Source organism: Scyliorhinus canicula, chromosome 18 (assembly GCF_902713615.1).
Source record: "Scyliorhinus canicula chromosome 18, sScyCan1.1, whole genome shotgun sequence".
Lineage (NCBI taxonomy): Eukaryota > Metazoa > Chordata > Chondrichthyes > Carcharhiniformes > Scyliorhinidae > Scyliorhinus > Scyliorhinus canicula.
In genome coordinates, this window is record NC_052163.1 from 115,901,040 (window position 1) to 115,920,080 (window position 19,041).

A 19,041-nucleotide genomic window follows, 5' to 3' on the forward strand; every position below is an offset into this window, starting at 1 on the left:
TACCTGTAGTACAGGGCCTTACCATAAAACACCTACACCGACATCCTCTTTATACAATATATACATCAGTGGTGACTACCACACATGGGAACTCCAGCACCTGCAAGTTACCCTCCAAGTCACACACCACCCTGACTCGCCGTTCCTTCACTGTCACTGGGTCAAAATCCTGGAACTTCCTAACAGCACTGTGTGTGTACCTACACCATGTGGACAGCAGTGGTGCAAGAAGGCAGCTCACCACCACCTTCTTAAGGGCAGTTAGGGATGGGGAATAAATGCTGGCCCAGCCAGCGATACACACATCACCTTGAACAAATTTAACAATGCTACTTGTTGTTTCAGATCCCATGGGTAAACAATGAAAATTTGCTCAGGTATTGTTGAAATTCAGACAAACTGTTCCTCGGGGTAGCCCCTCCAGGTGAATCTGACCCTCCTCTCTGCCCCCCCCCCCCCCCCCCCCTTTCCCCCGGAATGCCAGCACACGGAGGAACCTGTTCTCCAGGGACAATCAGCACCTTCGGTACGGGAAGCTGGTAAACAGGAGGGAGCAGCTAATTATCAAAGAAGCGACTCAGCTTCAAACCGTATCCTCTCCCTCCCCCCACAATCCATGCGACCTCAAAACATCTAAAATGAAATACTAGCTTGTTTTAATGTTCTAGCTTTCAGAATGTCCCGCTGGGATGATTGAATGAGCTCTGTGCATGAGTAGGCCAGCACTCTGCAACAGGCTTCAGCTGAATATTAATGACACCAAGTAAAGCTCCTGCCAGTGCTGTACAAAGGCAGGATGCCAGTCTGCCAGCTTGCTGTCTGCATGTCACTGGGATATATTTTCACAATACTTACTTTTCCTCGGGGTCTCTTATTTTTCTCCCTCCATTTCTCACCCTCTCTCCTGAAGATGCTGACTCATTTTTTTCTTCTTTATTCGTTCACATCAGTGTGGGCATCGCTGGCTGGACCAGCATTCATTGCCCATCACTGGTGCCATTTAAGAGGCAACCAGATTGCTGTGGATCTGGAGTCGGACGATAGATGGGCTTTTATGACAATCGACAATGGCTTCAGGCTTTCAATTCCAGATTTTTATTGAATTCATATTTCACCATCTGCCCTGGTGGGATTTGAACCTGGGTCCCCAGAGCTTGACTCTGGGTCTCTGGATTACTAGTCCAGCGACAATACCACTACGTCACTGTCTCCCCTATGTGACAGTACATTATAGGAACATAATAGATAGGAGCAGGAGTAGGCCTTCCAGCCCTTTGCACCACTCAATGATCATCGCTGCTCTACTTCAACACCATTTTCCTTCACTATCCCCGTATCTCTTGATGTTTTTAGTAGAAATCTATGGAGCTTTGTCTTTCGTCATGCTCAATGACTGAGCCTCCACAGCCCTCTGAGTAGGGAATTCCAAAGATTCATCACCCTCTGAGTGAAGAAATTCCTCATCGTCTCAATTGTAAATGGCCGTCCACTTATTCTGAGACTGTGCCCCCTGGTTCTCGACCCCCTCCACCCAGCCAAGGGAAACACCCTTCCTGCATCCACCTTGTCGAGCCCTGTAAGAATTGTGTATGTTTAAATCAGATCACCTCTCATTCATCTCAACTCTTGACGATAAAGTCCCAGCCTATTTAATCTTTCCTCATAAAACAATCTCTCCATTCCAAGCATTGATTTTGTGAACAGGGTGGCCCAGCGGGTAGCACTGGTGTCTCACAACGCCGGGGACCCCGACTTTAATTCCAGCCTTGGGTGACTGGCTGTGTGGAGTTTCCACTTTCTCCCCGTGTCTGCTTGGGTTTCATCCGGGTGCTCCAGTTTCCTCCCACGGTCCAAAGATGTGCAGGTTAGGGGTGGGGTGACAGGGATAGGGCGGGAAGTGGGTCTAGGTAGGGTGCTCTTTCAGAGGGTTGATGCAGACCCGATGGGCCAAATAGCCTCCTTCTGTGCTGCAGGAATTCTATGATTCTATGATTAATTGCACTCCTCTACAGCAAGTATATCTTTCCTTAGGTAAGGAGACCAAAACAATACACAATACACCAGGTGTAGTCTCACCAAGGCTGTATATAATTACAGGAAGGCACCTTTACTCCTATACTCAAATGTTCTTGTAATACGGAGCCGAGGTCCCAGGTTCGATCCAGGCTCTGGTTCACTGTCCGTATGGAGTTTGCACATTCTCCCCGTGTTTGCATGGGTTTTGACCCCACAACCCAAAGATTGTTTTAAAAATATTTTTATTGAGGTATTTGAAAATTTTAATTAAAATAACATAGACAATGACATCAACATGGTATAATAAATATTTCCTCCCCCTGTGAACCCCAACCATAAAACAACACTCCCCCCCCCCTCCCCCCCCCCCCCCCCCCCCCCCCACACACACCTTGGAATACTGCATCCGCTGACATTTTAATTTTCCCTGAGAAAGTCGACGAACGGCTGCCACTTCCGGGTGAACCTGACCATTGACCCTCTAAAGGTGAGCTTTATTTTCTCGAGACTGAGAAACCCAGCCATGTCACTAACCCAGGTCTCTACACTCGGGGGCTTCGAGTCCCTCCACATTAACAAGATCCGTCTCCGGGCTACTGTGGTAGTCACCACTGATGTATATATTGTATATAGAGGATGTCGGTGTAGGTGTTTTGTGGTAAGGCCCTGTACTACAAATACGGGGGGTAGTTCCCTGCCTGCTGGCTCCGCCCAGTAGGCGGAGTATAAATATGTATGCTCCCAGTACAGCAGCCACTTCGCCAGCTGCTGTAGGAGGCCACACATCTTAGTGTAATAAAGCCTCGATTGCATCCAGCTCTCGTCTTTGTGTAATTGATCGTGCATCAGCTACCAGGGAGGTAAAGGCCAAGACGTCAGCCTCTTTCGCCCCCTGAACTCCCGGCTCTTCCGACACTCCAAAGATCACTACCTCCAGACTCGGCACCACCCATGTTTTTAACACCGTGGACATTGCCTTAGCAAAACCCTGCCAAAACCCTCTAAGCTTCGGGCATGCCCAAAACATGTGGACATAATTTGCTGGGCTCCCCGCCCACCTCGCACTGCTATCTTCTACCCTGAAAAACCTGTTCATCCCACAACCCAAACATGTGCAGGCTAGGTGGATTGGCTATGCTAAATAGCCTCTTAATTGGAAAAAATTAATTGGGTACTTAAAATGTTTTTTTTAATTTCTTGTAATAAAGGTGAGCATACCATTTGCCTTCTTAATTTCTTGCTACCCCTATACGTTAGCTTAGTTTTCAGTGATATATGAACAAGTACACCTAAGTCCCTTTGAAGTTCACCATGTTCTAGCCCTCACCATTTCAGAAATACTCTTCATCTCTGTCCGATAAGGGTTGCCCATAATTTTAAAACTAGTTCCCCAGAGTTCAGGACTCACCCACAAGATGAAACATCCTTTCCACGTTCACCTTGTCAAGACCATTCAGGGTTATCAAGTCACCCTCCACTCTTCTAGACCCCTGTGGAAACAGGCGCAGCCTGTCCAATCTACCCTCATAAGTCAATCCCTTTACAAATACTTCACAAAGCCTTGGGCAACTGCCCGTCTGCACCACCCCTCAACCCCAACCCCAGGGAGGACAAAGAAAACAGCCGTAATGGCACATTCTCATCATCTTGCGCCTGCTCCGTACAATAATTGAGTTGCCCTCCCCCTTTTCACAGTAACCTCATTGCAGTGGGCGGCACGGTAGCACAGTGGTTAGCACAGTTGCTTCACAGCGCCAGGGTCCTGGGTTCGAATCCCAGCTGGGGTCACCCTCTATGCGGAGTCTGCACATTCTCCCCGTGTCTGCCTTGGTTTCCTCCGGGTGCTCCGGTTTCCTCCCACAAGTTCCGCAAGAAGTGCTTGTTAGGTGAATTGGACATTCTGAATTCCCCTTCTGCGTACCCGAACAGGCGCCGGAATGTGGCGACTAGGGAATTTTCACAGTGACTTGATTGCAGTGTTAATGTAAACCTACTTATGACAATAAAGATTATTATTATTGTTATAATGTTATCCTACTTGTGACACTAATGAAGATTATACAACCCACTTCTAGCCTTTTATACCCGGCAACAGAGCTGTTCCTAAACAACGCACACACGAACGCACACTCTGTATTGGAAACACAATCTGGGTCTCTGTTCAGTTATAAAAGAAACAGCCTGGAAACTAGGTCAGATTCCTTGCAGCTTCTGCACCCTCTGACAGACCCTTTGGGAGTAATTTTGTTTTTTTGCAGCCTGTCACTCTCCTGTTTCTGTGGTAGCTTTGCAATCTGTTCTGGCATCCAAAATAAAATGACCTTCGCTGGACTTGATTTAAAAGGCCATCAGCGTCCAATGGAGACCGTGCATTTTAGTTTTTAAACTGCAGGCCCAGATTTGCTACTTTGGCTACAGTTAGCAACCAGGGTGCAAATTGTGCTTTAAAATTGCCTTCGTTTTCAGAGGTGTTGAGTAAATAGACTCTGTCTGCTGAAAGATAAACTTCCACAAACCCTACTCCAACTCAACGCACTGGCTGGCATAGCAATGTCAATAATCACTCTTTTGTTATTTAATTCTCTTGGAATGTGCGCATCATTAACAAGGCTGACATGTATTTCCCATGACTAGATGCCCTGGCTGAATAGCTGGCATACTGGCCAAGTCATGGCACGTCTCCTTCGCTAAAGGACACCCAGTATTGGAGAAGCAGAAATTCTCCCCAATGAACTATCGGGAAGACTGAGGCCATTGTCTTGGAACAGTCTGAGATTAAATCAGTCTGTTCATGGCCTTGGTGTCATATTTCGACCCCGCTATGAGTTTACAGCCTCATATTCATGCCATCACTCGGAGCGTCTATTTCCACCTCTGTAACATCGCTCGGCTTCGCCCTCTCCCAGCTCTTCTGCTGCTGAAACCCTCATCCATGCCTGTTACCTCGAGGCTTAACCATTCCAATGTAGCCCTGGCTGTTCACACATTCTATCACCTTAAACCTAAACTCAAACTCTCTATCCGTATCTTAACTTGCACCACGTTCTGTTCCCCTACCACCTCTGTGCTCACTGACCTGTACTGGCTTCAAGTCGAGCAACCTGTTGATTTTAAAATTCTCATCCCTGTTTTATATTCCTTCATGGCTTTGTCCCTCCCTATCTCTGTAACCTCCACCAGCCCTACAACACTCTGAGATATCTGTGTTCCTCTAATTCCGGCCTCTTGAACTTTAATTCCTCCATCATTGGTGTCTGTGTCTTCAGTTGTTGTAATAACCTTCACGAGACCGGCAGGGATGACCCAATCGATCTCCTTGTGGGGCTGGTGGAATATCAGCTCCCCCGCTGATGGGCGGAGGCCCATCAGCTAGGGCTCATAGAATCAACCCTTAAAAGCCGGCCAGGATTGGGACCGGCATGATCGCTCGTCCCAGTTGGGACCTATGTTCTGTATGCCGTGTTGTGGCCTTACCCTTTGTTTATAAATAAACCTCTGTTTGATACACCTTCTCAGATCTCCTAAGTTTTTATAGCTGCCTGGGCCGAATCTCTGGGATTTCCTCCTCACTTTCTTCCTTTAAGACACTCCTTAAAGCTAATCTCTTTGACCAAGCTTTTGGTCATCTTACGTAAGATGCCCTTATATGGCTCAGGGTCATACTTTATTTTATAATGCTGATGTGTAGTGCCTTGGGATGTTTTATTATGTTACAGATGAAACATAAGTTGCTGTATTAATTAACCAGTTGGGATTTTAAAACAATCCTGGAGCTTAACAGCCAACAGTTTTTCTTTAAAATGAGCTCAAAATGCCGCAATGACATCTAAACACACATTCCTTGAATGGCTCTATTTATCCAGATTTCTGCATTGCTCATCGGTAACATTAACTGCTGCACCATAGTACCTGCTGAGGCCTGTTAACTCAGCATACAGTACGAATCAAACCCAGACCATCCTCCTCTCTCTATGCATCAGTTTCATAACCCAAGGCACCGCGGACACTTTGTGTAATTTCCTTTGAGTTTACCTTCTTGCATTATTAACGGCGGTGATATCCAGTCTCCCCTCCTATGAGAGATTTAATGGACTTTTGTTGGCCCATGGACAGCGGCAGATTGATTTGTTGCTCAGGAGCTGGTTTATACATTGCCTCTCACTAATGGCACATCGCAGGTCACTGATGTTAATTTGTGTGAGGGATACCCTGCATTTCTGGACACGGCAAGGTCAAAATGTGTCAGTTAGAGATGAACAAGAAAATGAAACTTTCTGGATTGCTCTGCCTTCTCCCTGTTCAATGTTATTTCTCCCCCTTTCATTGTGGAATTGGAGGTAATAGGTTTCAATCTTAGAAGGAAAGTGAGACCAGATTTGCTTTCACATGGTCAAATAATTTCACTTGGAAGCTAACCCAACCCAACTCAGAGGCTGGGATCGACCATTCAATATTAATGCTGTGGCTACCAGGGCACATCAAAGGCTAAGAATCCTACAGTGAGTAACTCATCTCCTGACCCCCCCCCAAAAAGTCTGTTCACCATCTACAAGGCACAAGTCAGGAGTGTAATGGAATACTCTCCACTTGCCTGGATGAGTAGCAACTCCAACAACACACAAGAAGCTCGACAGCATCCAGGACAAAGCAGCCCGCTTGATTGCTCCCCCTTCCACCAACATTCAATCCCTCCACCACTGATGAACAGTGGCAGCCGTGTGTACCATCTACAAGATGTACTGCAGTAACTCACCAACGTTCCTCAGGCAGCACCTTCCAGCAGATGCCTGGTAATCCCACCACCTGGAGGTTCCCCATCCACATCACTCACCACGCCAGCTTGGGAAATACGTTGCTGTGCCTTCACTGTCGCTGGGGCAAAAATTGTGTAGCTCCCTCCCTAACAGCACAGTGGGTGTACCTATACCTGTAGGACTGCAGCAGTTCAAGAAGGCATTTCACCACCACCTTCTGAAGGGAAATTAGGGATGGGCAATAAATGCTGGACTAACCAGCGTCGCCCACATTCTGTAAATTATTTTTATTTTCAAAAATCAGCTACCCGCACCCAGTAGACCTGAACGCATAAACCCCCAAGAGCCAATTTTACATCCCCTCTCTTTGCTGTCACACCTCCAGATTGTTTATTGAAAGAAGAAATTAAACCAGCAGAGACAAGGTCCAAGGCCTCTCCATGGGATAATGCTTGGCCAAGTTAGCCTGTTTCCCTTCCATTCTAGAGGCTGCTGCTCTCCCTCAACTTTTCATTTCCTCTGCCTCACTGCGGCCAGTGTCACCATCTGCCTGGTCTTGGCCAGGACTGTTAGACTTAGAGTAAATATCCATAGGTTTATGAAACTTAAAGCAGATAACAGCAACTTGCCTTTGCACAGCACCTGTAATGTAATAAACTGTCCAAGGCGCTTTACAGGAACAGTGAAGTTTGCCAGGGATCCACACTGGGAGATTTCCAAAACCTTGGCTAAGGAAGTAGATTTTAAGGAGCATCGAAAAAGGGAGAGATGTGGAGAGGCTTGAGAGAGAGAATTCAAGAGTTGAGGGTCTAGGCAGCTGAAGGGATGGTCACTAATGGTGGATCAATTAAAATTGGGAATATTCAAGAAGCCAAATTGGAGAAACGTGGCTATCTCGGAGGGTTATAGGGCTGGAGGAGGTCACAGAAATAGGATGGGTTAAACCATGGAGGGATTTGAAAACAAGGAATAGAATTTTAAATTTGAGGCATTTCTTGACTAGGAGCCATTGTAGACCAGTGAGTCGCGATAAATGTAGGAAATTGTTATTTATTGTATTTTATATTTTGTTGTAATAATGCTACTAAAAAGCCTGGGTTGAAATATACGCATGCAGTATGTCTGCTAAAGCTGTGATTAAGGAGTTGTAAAGGTGAGGTAATCATTGGTTTTAACCATTACTTGTTTACATACAGATGGCTAATGGAATATTGTTTATAGTAAGGAGATTCCCTGGGTTGTAGATAATTAATGGGGGAAGGTGTTTAGTCCTGGCTAAGCAGGTCACAGGCCATCTTAGTGGGATACAGATTATGTAATTAATGTGAGAAGCCAGGTCTGTCTGCGGTTTTGACAGTTTTGCTATAGGATTTGAGTCTGACAAGACAGAAAGATTTTCAGGTTGCTCCTGAAAGGGTCTCTCTCCGAAGGCCTGCAGAGAACAGCAAGTAACCCTGCTTGTTAACTTTATTTCTGAGTAGATTTTGAACTGTATTAGGTTGCTTAGTTGGACATTATATAGTTGCAGATGCAGATAGTGAGTTAAAGTTTTCCTTTTATTTACAAACTGTTTTAACTATTAATTGTAAAACTATTTCTTCAACATTAATGTGGTTAATTCTGAGTTTACATTAAAGTCTGTCTTAACATAAAAGATACCGACTGGTCAGAGTCATCATTCCTGAGCTGAAGTATCCTTTCCTCATAGTTTTACAAATTACAAATTGTTTGGGGTTTCACATCCAGTATCCTTACAAAAATTGGGGTCTGGTCCGGTATTCGAACAGAATACAGAAATAATTGGTGAACAGGTGTTGATGTGAATTATCGTAAAGGATGCAGACTTTTGGATGGGCTCAAGCTTACAGAGGATAGAAGGTGAGAAGACAGCCCGAATTGCATTGGGACAATCACGTTTAGAGGCAGTGAAAGCATGGATGAGGATTTCATCAGCAGATGTACTAAGGAGGGAGCTGAGGCAAGGTAGAAATAGGCTATCTTGTTGCAGGGAAACAGAAAAAGATTTGTAAAAATAGGAAGTCTATTTCTCCTCACTCTTGCATTCTGCTGCGGGTTTATTATTGTTCAAACCTCAGAACCCAAGTCTCTGACCAAACCTCTGTCCAGCTTTGGACCAGGCACAAGCCTGACAGGATACTATAAGCTACAGAATTCAATATCACATACCTGGATGATGCAAATCGATAGAGGTGGGCATGTAGGTAGCTGGGAAAAGATTCTCTGCTGATGCAGAGAGGTGAGGTGCATTGTCCTGTGGGGCTAGGAGCAATGTTTGGAATTCATTCTTCCTTAACTAAGGAAGGATATACAGTAATGGCCAGAGAGAGTGCAACGAACGCACACCAGATTAATCCCCGAGATGGCAGGATTGCCCTCCGAGGCAGGATTGAGGCGACCTGGCCTATGTACTTGAGAGTTTAGAAGAATGAGAGGTGGTCTCATTGAAGTGTACAAAATTCTTACAGGGCTTGACAAGGTACATGCAGGAAAGATGTTTCTCCAGGTTCGGGGGTGTCTAGAACCAGGGGACAGTCTCAGAATAAGGGACTGGCCATTCAGGACTGAGATGAGTAGAACTTTCTTCACTCAGAGGGTGGGTGAATCTTTGGAATTCTCTACCCCAGAGGGCTGTGGAGGCTCAGTCATTGAGCATGTTCAAGCAGAGTTCAATAGATTTCTAAATATCAATAACCTCAAGGGATACAGGGATAGTGCGGGAAGATGACATTGAGGTAGATGATCAGCCTTGATCTAGTTAAATGGTAAAGCAAGCTTGGAAGGGCTGAATGGCCTAGTGCTACTCTAATGTTCCTAAGTGAGTGTCATTGGCAAGGCTGTCAGTTACTGTTCATCCTTACTTACCCTTAAGGTGATGTTGAGCCACCTTCTTGAACTGAAGACCGTGGGATAAATGTGCCAACATAGCAATGTCAGGAAGGAGTTCCAAGATTTTGAACTGGTGACAGCGAAGGAAGACTTCCATCGCTTTCACAACCTCAGGATTTCACAAACTTCTTTATAGCCAATGAAGCACTTTTTTTGAAATGTAGTCAGTTTTGTAGTGAAGGAATCACAGCAGCCAAATAGCATACAGCAAGGTCCTAAACATCAATTCGATAATGATCAGATAGTTTGTTTTTAGTGACATTGATTGGAGGTATAAATATTGGTTAGGACACCAAGGGCAACTTCTCTGCTCTTCTTCTGAATAATACATTGGGATTTTTGTCTTTGCACCCACCAACAGGTCAGACGACACTTGTCAGTGGAGCTCCTGCTGTACTGCACTGAGAGCGTCAGTCTAGATCTTGTGCTGAAGACCTTGGAGTGAGCCTTGAACTCACAACTTTTTGAGGGGCAAGAGCTACCTACTGAGCCATGACTGGCAAGGGTGAGGTGCCAACGCTAAGAACAAGAAAGTAATCAAACAAGGCGCCGTCGAGAACCAGAGGTAGAACAGAGGAAATCAACATAGCTCAATCCCAGCTACAGGTAAGCTGCCGGAAAAACATAACTACTGGGAACATGCCTGATGGTGTAGACAAGGTAAAACTGAAAGTGTCTTTACGGCATCCCAAGGGTGCATAGCACAGGGTTCAGGCAATGAAGGGCAAGTTTAAGACAAACATCAGTAAATGGGCGATTGACAGCTGCTCCAGGGACCACAGTGATTGTGGCTGGGAAGCATTTGTAGGCTTATGTGGAAAGAGCAGTGGAGTATGACTGGTTGGATAGCTCTGGTACAGGCACTCTGGGCATAATGGCCTCCTCCTGTGCGGTAAGATTTATTGACATTTGAGAGAAACAGCCAGTATTGTAATGGGGATACAGTATGTTATGCTGGCAGGGTGAGAGAAAATTGGCTGAAGGGCCTTCAGCATCCATATTGACCCTTGTGGAAGAAAGCACCAAGTTTATTTCATTCATGGTGACCTTTTAACATGAGTGAATGAAGGACGGATTGATTCTATCCAGAAACAAGCTAAGTTCAATGCCAAACCACTGTCGCCAGGTTTAACTTACTGTCTGACAGAGAATCACTATCGGGCTGGCCTTCATCCAACTTTTCAGGACTAAAGCCTCCGCAAGCTTTGAACCATAGACCCGTTCCCCTTCAACTCAGCTCACCCAAACTCTCCTCTCCATCCATACCCCTTCCCCTTTCTCTTCATCCACCTTCCTCCTCTCTCCACCAATAGAACACCACTTGCTCACTGCCACGCCATGCACAGCAGGAGATGCCGGTTATTTTTTGGGCTTCCTGCATTCTCCTGTCCCATTGTTTTTAATCCGATAGGTTGAGTCAAACAAAATGGCAAAGACTTGCCCGCACAATATTGTTGGGTCTTTCCATTTTGCTGAAGTTTGACATTTTCACCCATGTTGCACCCCATTCACCAACCAAGGAAAAGACGCACATGCTGCTTTACCCCTCTGCGAAAACCCCCCCACAAGTTGCAAGTTCCCACGCACACACCGTACAAACACAAGTATCGAGATCACTGACTCAACAATGATGGCTATTGCTCTTTCTTTTACTTCCTAATTGAAAATGTAGTTAGCTACATCTGGAATCTCACGTGGCGAATTTGTTCACTAACACTGTTGTCCAACATGCATTTGGACTGGCCCACCCCAAGCCCTCTGGCATGACTTTGGCACCGAGTAACTAGGGCCTAAAAACTTTGCAATGATGGCTGGTAGGAGAAATAAAACAGCCACATTAATGCAGTTGAGGGATTTTGTTCCTGAGGTTGGGAGCGGAGCTCATTACTGGGGACACAGCAAATTTTGCCAGGCCCCGAGCTGACCTACCACATAGCAGTTGCCTGTTGAATAATTAATGTTTGGAAAAGAAATCAGACAACAGCTGCACGTGAGCCCCCTTTAATGGAGCAAGGCCTTGTGTAATTTATCTTGACATGCATTTATATCTGGGAGCGTTCGCTGCTGAGATTCAGGCTCAAAAATTGCAAAAGGTTTCATCCCGAGATGTTGAAATTATTCATCCTGATTCACTCAAAATTTTGCTTAAAGGCAGAGGTATAAAAATCACTTAAAGTAACTAATGCTTGACAATCTCTTGGGTGTAACAGCCCTTCTAAGCGGGCATTCTGCATATGAGCCGGGACAACGAGCGTCAATGAACTATGCAGCTGTTGGGGTGTCACAGGTAAGATCACAACTGCACGACATTCACAAGAGTTTCCAGTGAGAACCACAGGCTAGATTAGAAGAGCCAGATTATTTTCTCCTCCTTCCTTTCATTCCAGTTAAGGCAAATAAAATTGTAGTGGTCCAAATCTTGCTGGATAATCAAATAATAGGAGAGATGCTGGGAAGTGGGGGGTTGGTTGCGAACTTTGCAGGACTGTTCCTCCACTCGCTTTTTACAAATGACATTTCACCCTCGGCCCTTCGACTACTTTTATGAGCTTGCTGCATTTGCACATTAGTGCCCACTAATTTTGCTGCAGAAAGTCAGGTTTGGAACTGAAGTGTTAATACCCTTCTAAAGATGTAATGATGTGATCTTATTGAAATATACAAGATCCCGAGGGGACTTGAAAGCGTGGATATTGAAAGGATCTTTCCCCTTGTGCGAGAGACTAGAACAAGGGGCAAGTCCGGACTAGAACAGTTAAAAATAAGGGATGGTGGACATGAGGAGTATTTATTTTCTCAGAGGGTTGAAGATTAGTGGAACCCTCTTTCCCAGTGAGCAGAGGCTGCGTCCTTAAATATTTTTAAGGTTAAGCAAGGTAGATTCTTGGCCAACAAGGGAGTCAAAGGGTATAGGAGAAAGGCAGGAATGTAGAGCTGAGGCCATAGACAGATCAGCCATGATCTTATCAAATGGTGGAGTGGACCAGGCTCAAAAGGCAGAATGGTTAACTCCTAATGCATATGGATATTAATACCATGCTGATCAACCTCTCTGGTCCAGAAAGGGAACACAATTTGAACGGCTGAGTCTAATTCCTGCAGATAGGCATTATTTTTTGTCCTTTCTCTTGCTTTTTCTTCTCGCTCTTACCGATAATCCAATCTTTCCTTCCCTCCCTTTATCTGATTTGATTCTAATTTATCTTTTTCCTCAAGTCACATGCGTTAAGGTGATAGCTAGGCTGGTGCTCCTGTCATTCACCGAGGTTCCAGCGGTCCTCGTGACCTTGCAACATCCAGGGTAAACCTACTTCCTTCTGCAGGAAGAAGCATAACTAACACAGTATCTGGATCACTGTTCCCCTATTCACGAATAACAATGCCTCAAAAAAACAACAGACACCCTATATGTTCAACAGTTTAATACAATATGTACAAAGACATTTAGAGATAAGTATAGTCTCACAGTTCATCTGTTCTCAGTCAATACATGTCTAGAGGAATCACAAGACACTCAGTGAGTCAATGATGCCCGGCCCTTGAGCATCCTGCGCAGTATTACTTCGATGCCACCCTGGGTGCTGATGCGCTTCTGCCAGCCATGAGTCCGTATCCTCTTGATGGTCTTGGGCTGGTACTCGGTGCCGCGCTTCTTCGTCCGGACTTGCCCCTGGCCCCAAGGGAACAGTCGGGAGCTCAGGCTACCTGTTTCTATCTGCCCCGCCGAGGAGCTCGGGATCAGGAAGCCACTGGGTCTGGACAGGAGGGAGCTGTAGAACTTGCACAGGCTGGAGCTTGACGGCACAACAGGAACCAAGAACTGCGCTGATTGCCACCTGCAGCAGGCAACAAAGATGATGCATTAGCGAGCTTTAGTATTAATGTGAGCATCTAGGATTTATTTGAACAAGAAACATGCCGGGCTTTTCTTCCCCTTCTTAATGTTGTGTACTAAACGTATTTGGTAAAGGATGTTGATTATCAGTTGGTCAGTAAATAAAGTAAGCATTACTAGGATCGAGGGAAAGAAAGAGATATATCGCCGAGGTCTACTTCAGTCCCCATCTGGGATTTGTACATTCCTCTACTTAGATGGGCATATCAATTTGGAGTAGGCCATTCGGCCCCTCGAGCCTGCTCTGCCATTCAATAAGATCATGGCTGATTTGAATGTGGCCTCAGCTCCACATTCCGCCTACCCACAATACTCCTTGATTAGTCAAAAATCTGTCTACCTCTGCCGTAAAAATATTCAGTGACTCTGCCTCTACCATTCTCGGGGGAACAGGTTTCAGAGACTTATTTTTATACCCTGTTATAAATGCTAAAATGAATTCTGTGCTTATATGGAAACTTCCTATGTAAACTTGCCACTGTAATTACAACCACCCACCAACAGGGCTGCTGTATAGGCAGTTCCTGTTGACAAGATAGCTCGCTCGATTGGCACCCCATCCACAAACATTCACTCCCTCCACCACCGACACACAGTGGCAGTAATGTGCACCATACAAGATGCAGTGTAACAACTCATCAAGGCTCTTTAGACAGCACCTTCTAGACCCACAATCACTACTATCTAGAAGGACAAGGACGTTTCAACCCCACAACCCAAAAATGTGCAGATTAGGTGGATTGGCCACACTAAATTGCCCCTAAATTGGAAAACAAAACTCAGGTACTCTTAAAAAAAAAATTTTAATACAAGGACAAGGGCAGTGATACAGGTTCCTCTCCAAGTCACTCACCATCCTGACTTGGAAATATAACGCTATTCCTTCAATGTGATTGGGTCAAGATCCTGGAACTCCCTCCCTAAGAGCACTGTAGATGTACCTACACCACATGGATTGCAGCGGTTCAAGACAGTTCACCATCACTCACGGGCAATTAGGGATGGGCAATAAATGCTGGCCTACCCAGCAATGCCCACATCCATTGAACAAAAAAAAAAACTTTCTTTCCTCAAGAGTGTGGGGCGGCACGATAGCGCAGTGGTTAGCACTGCTGCCTCACGGCGCTGAGGACCCGGGTTCGATCCCCGGTCACTGTTTGTGCAGAGTTTGCACATTCTCTCCATGTCTGCGTGGGTTTCACCCCCACAGCCCAAGGTTACGTGGACTGGTCACGCTCAATTGCCCCTTAATTGAAAAAAAATAATTGGGTACTCTAAATTTAAAAAAATACTCAAGAGAGTGGTTAGAATCTGGTGAGTGGCTGAAGCAAAATGCTGAAATGCATTTAACAGAAAGCTTGACAGGTACCTGATGGAGAAAGCAATAGAGGATTATGCTGATGGCGTTATATATCGATGGGTGGGGGGAAGCTTGTGTGGAGCATCAACATTGCTGAATGGCCCATTTTCGTGTGGTATTGTGTGTCATTTTATGCAATCATTTATTTTTTTTAAAGGTCAATTCACTCCCTAGCAGCCTTCTCTCTTCTGCCTACATTTCTCCTCTTAGATAGCAGTGCAAGTGCTTTCACTGCCACTGGGCTTTTTAACTGAAAGCTGCAATGCTCAGACCATTAATACATGGGCAGCATTAATGTAATAGTAATATAAACTAGCTTAGCTGCTTGCCAAGTCCAACTCCAATATAATGGAACAAGATTGTCTCTCGCGCTCTCTCCCCTGCCAGCTGGAAGGACTCTATCTCAACTCCATTTGGATACAGTCGCCTGTCTAATTCATTTTTTTTGATTGTGCGCCCATTAAGCAATCTAATTCGGAAAGAGGCCAAGAGGGCAACAAAACAGGTACAATCTGTCTCTCGCTGACTCCCAGCTGACCCATTTCATCCCTGGCAATGTCCGTCGAGTATGAAACAGAGTTAACATTTTAGCTTGGTAACTCCTCATGAAAGGTTTCTGTTTCTCTCTTCACAGATGCTACCTGACCTCGCTGAGTATTGCCAACATTTTCCGTTTTTACTTTCGATTTCCAGCTCCCACTGTGTTTTGCTTTTGCTCCATTTCATTTCTGGAGTTTTATGGAAACCAGCTCATGATCCCAGAGGTAAATCTGGCTCTGCACTAGATTGACTAGAACATCTCACTAACCAGACATGTTTTGAACACCTTACATCTGCACCTACCTCGGTGCCAAGTTTGACTATTATAACTGCCTTTGGCTATACAGATACAGTCTCTTAAAAACCAGCTGTCTATAAAACTGGAGTTGTCCAAGCAACTGGGCATTTTTGAATGAGCCACACATCATTTTTTAATTTTACTCAATTAAAATCAACATACCTGGACAATGGCACAGCATGGACTTGTTATCTGCTTTGCCACTAGTGTGCTGGTCTACCTCCCACGCTCCAAGCAATCCTTGACCCCACTAGACCAGTACTAGCCCAAACTGCCCATTGCCCCCAATCTGAAATCTAACAAAATCCAGTCTGGCAGGTCCTCGATTGGAAAAAAAAAAAAAATAATGACCATATGATCATCTTTAAAAAAAGTTTAACAAAACACTGTTTACCAAACATGTTCATTCGCACGGCATTAACAAAAACAGAAAGAAAGGTTCAGGACATACTGTTAGTTCAACAAAATAATGCTTTTTTTTTACATCACTCTATAGTGACCTCCCCTTCCAGAAACACCACCATACATCAGCTGGGCCACATGGTCTGTTCCTGTGTTTCAATTTCTACACAACAAAGATGATCTGATCCTGCCAGAGAGATGTTAATCTCTGTATAATTTTGCACTCTACATATAGGATCCTGGAATTTATAGAGGACAATGATGAGATGTTATGATGAATCTTTACAGAACACTAATTCAGCCGTAACTGGAGAATTGTGTCCAGTTCTAGGTACAGAGACGAGGGGCTTCAATTTCCTGGATAGAGGTTGAAAGGAGATTTGATATGAGGTTTTTTTTTAATACATTCAGAGTACCCAATTATTTTTTTCCAATTAAGGGGCAATTTAGTGTGGCCAATCCACCTACCCTGCACATCTTTGGGTTGTGGGGGTGAAACCCACACAAACACGGGGAGAATGTGCAAACTCCACACGGACAGTGACGCAGAGCCGGAATTGAACCTGGGACCTCGGCGCCGTGAGGCTGCAGGGCCAACCCACTGCGCCACCGTGCCGCCCCACGATAAGAGGTATTAAAAATCACGAGGGGGCCTAGGACAGGGTACATGGGCAGAAACTGTCCCCATTGGCAGAAGGATCCACAACCATAGAACATTTGATTTAAAGTGATGAGGAAAAGAATCAATGCCAACATTGGGGGGGGGGGGGGGGAAGAGATCCTTTGTATGCGGCGAGTGGTTAGGACCTAAAATTCACTGCCCCGGGAATAGGCTGGAGGCAGATTCAACAGTGGCCTTCAATAGAGAACTGGACACCTGAAGAGAAAAATTGTGCAGGATCACTGGGAAAGGCTAGGGGAGTGGGGACTGGGTAAGCTGCTCTTGCAGTGAGCCTGCACAAGCACAAGGGACCAAGGGGCCTGTTCCTGTTCCACAACCATTCCAGGATGATCAACCCCCCCCCCCCCCCCCCCCCCCCAAAAATGTAAAGAATGTTCTGGATTACCACCCAAACAGACAACAGGTGGCCAGCTGCCCCCTGGTGCTGCCTCTCCCACGTCTGTGCAGAGTTTGCACACTCTCCCCGTGGGGTTCCTCCGGGTGCTCCGGTTTCCTCCTACAGTCTAAAGATGTGCAGGTGAGGTAGATTGGCCATGCTAAATTGCCCTTAGTGCCCAAGAAAGGTTAGTTGGGATTACGGGGATAGGGGTGGAGGTGTGGGCTTGGGCAGGGTGTTCTTTCCAAGGGCTGGTGCAGACAATGGGCCGAATGGCCTCCCTCTGTACTGTGAATTCTCTGATTGCCATATTCGGTCACCCAATATCCCCATTGTGTCTCTTCAGCCAGTGCAGTTGGCTCTTCGACTGTGGGTGGCATCACGCCCCCGCTACGCCCCCTGTCGGACTGCGCGGAGATGGCAGCAGGGCTGTGCTGTGACGCCCCTCGCGGTCGAAGAGTCTCGAGATCCGTGGGTGGGGGGGATCTCCCTCCGGTCAGGCCGCTGCATCCTCCCACCCTGACTGCCTTCCCCCCCGGTACCTGCGAGCCCGCACCGCCGCCCTCAGGAAGCTCATCCCCTCACTCGACTCTCCTCAGGCTCCAGCTGAACGGCACAGGCCCGCGCACCCACCCAGCATCCAGCCGCTTCATTGGCCCAGCACGTCATCCAACAGCACACCGCTTTGCGAAACCCGCTGCAGCGCATGCGTGCCGCGCTAGGCATTCTGGGGATTGTAGTTCACTGGCCCACTAGAGCTCAGAACTCAACAGCAACCTACATTATTTGTAAAGCACCTTTAGCATAACAAAATATTTGCTGAACAAAGAGACTTTTTAATTCTTTATAAGACCATAAGACATGGGAGCAAAATTAGGCCACTCGGCCCTTCGAGTCTGCTCCGCCATTCAATCATATGTTTCTCATCCCCATTCTCCTGCCCTCTCCCCATAACCCCCAGTGCCTTTATTAATCAAGAACCCATCTATCTCTGTCTTAAAGACACTCAGTGATTTGGCCTCCACTGCCTTCTGCAGCAAAGAGTTCCATAGATTCACCACCCTCTGGCTGAAGAAATTCCTCCTCATCTCGGTTTTAAAGGCTTGTCCCTTCAGCCTGAGGTTATGCCCTCAGGATCTAGATTTTCACAGGATTTAGGCCTCATTGGCTGAGCCAGCATTTATTACCCATCTCTAATTGCCCTTAAGCGAATAGTGGCGAGTTGCCTTCTTGAACAGCTGCTGTCCATGTACACCCAGAGTGCTGTTGCCAAAGTTTTTCATTTTGCACTCATCAGGACAAACACAACAATGCCAAATTTCCATCAATCACAATTTATACTACAGGAGAAAACAGTTGATTCTGATTGGCTGAGGTGTTGCCATTGAGCAAACAACAGGATACTGTAGGCACATTCAAGTTCTGTACTACCAAACAACTATAAACAAAATGTCGCAAGACTCTTCGCAAGAGCGTTATCAAAAATAAATTATGCTGAGGCACATAGATATTTGGACAGGCGACTGAATGCTGGGTCAAATTAATTATTTGTATTTATACAGCGTCCTTCATGACCTCAGGATGTCTTAAGCACTTCACGGCCAATAAAACACTTTTGAAGTGTAACCACTGTTGTAGGAAATGTGACATCCAATTTGTGCACGGCAAGCGCCCACAAACAGCAATGCTATAATGATCAGATAATCTGCTCTTGTAATGTTGATTGAGCGATAATTCTTGACCCAGGACACGGAAGAAAATCCTGCAGTTCCTCCTCAAATAAAGGGATTTAATGAGAGAATTCCAGAAGT

At 45.8% G+C, this 19,041-nt stretch overlaps 1 protein-coding gene across 1 annotated transcript; it reads right to left on the reverse strand.

The window, feature by feature from the left end:
• Positions 1-13,084: 13,084 nt before the first annotated feature.
• mrpl34 (mitochondrial ribosomal protein L34) lies at positions 13,085-17,927 on the reverse strand. The gene is made up of 2 exons (XM_038778092.1): positions 17,773-17,927; positions 13,085-13,513 (listed from the first exon to the last, which is right to left on the reverse strand). The coding sequence occupies exons 1-2, from the start codon at positions 17,805-17,807 to the stop codon at positions 13,192-13,194; spliced, it is 357 nt and encodes a 118-aa protein (XP_038634020.1). The 5' UTR covers positions 17,808-17,927; the 3' UTR covers positions 13,085-13,191.
• Between the last annotated feature and the right edge of the window lie 1,114 nt (positions 17,928-19,041).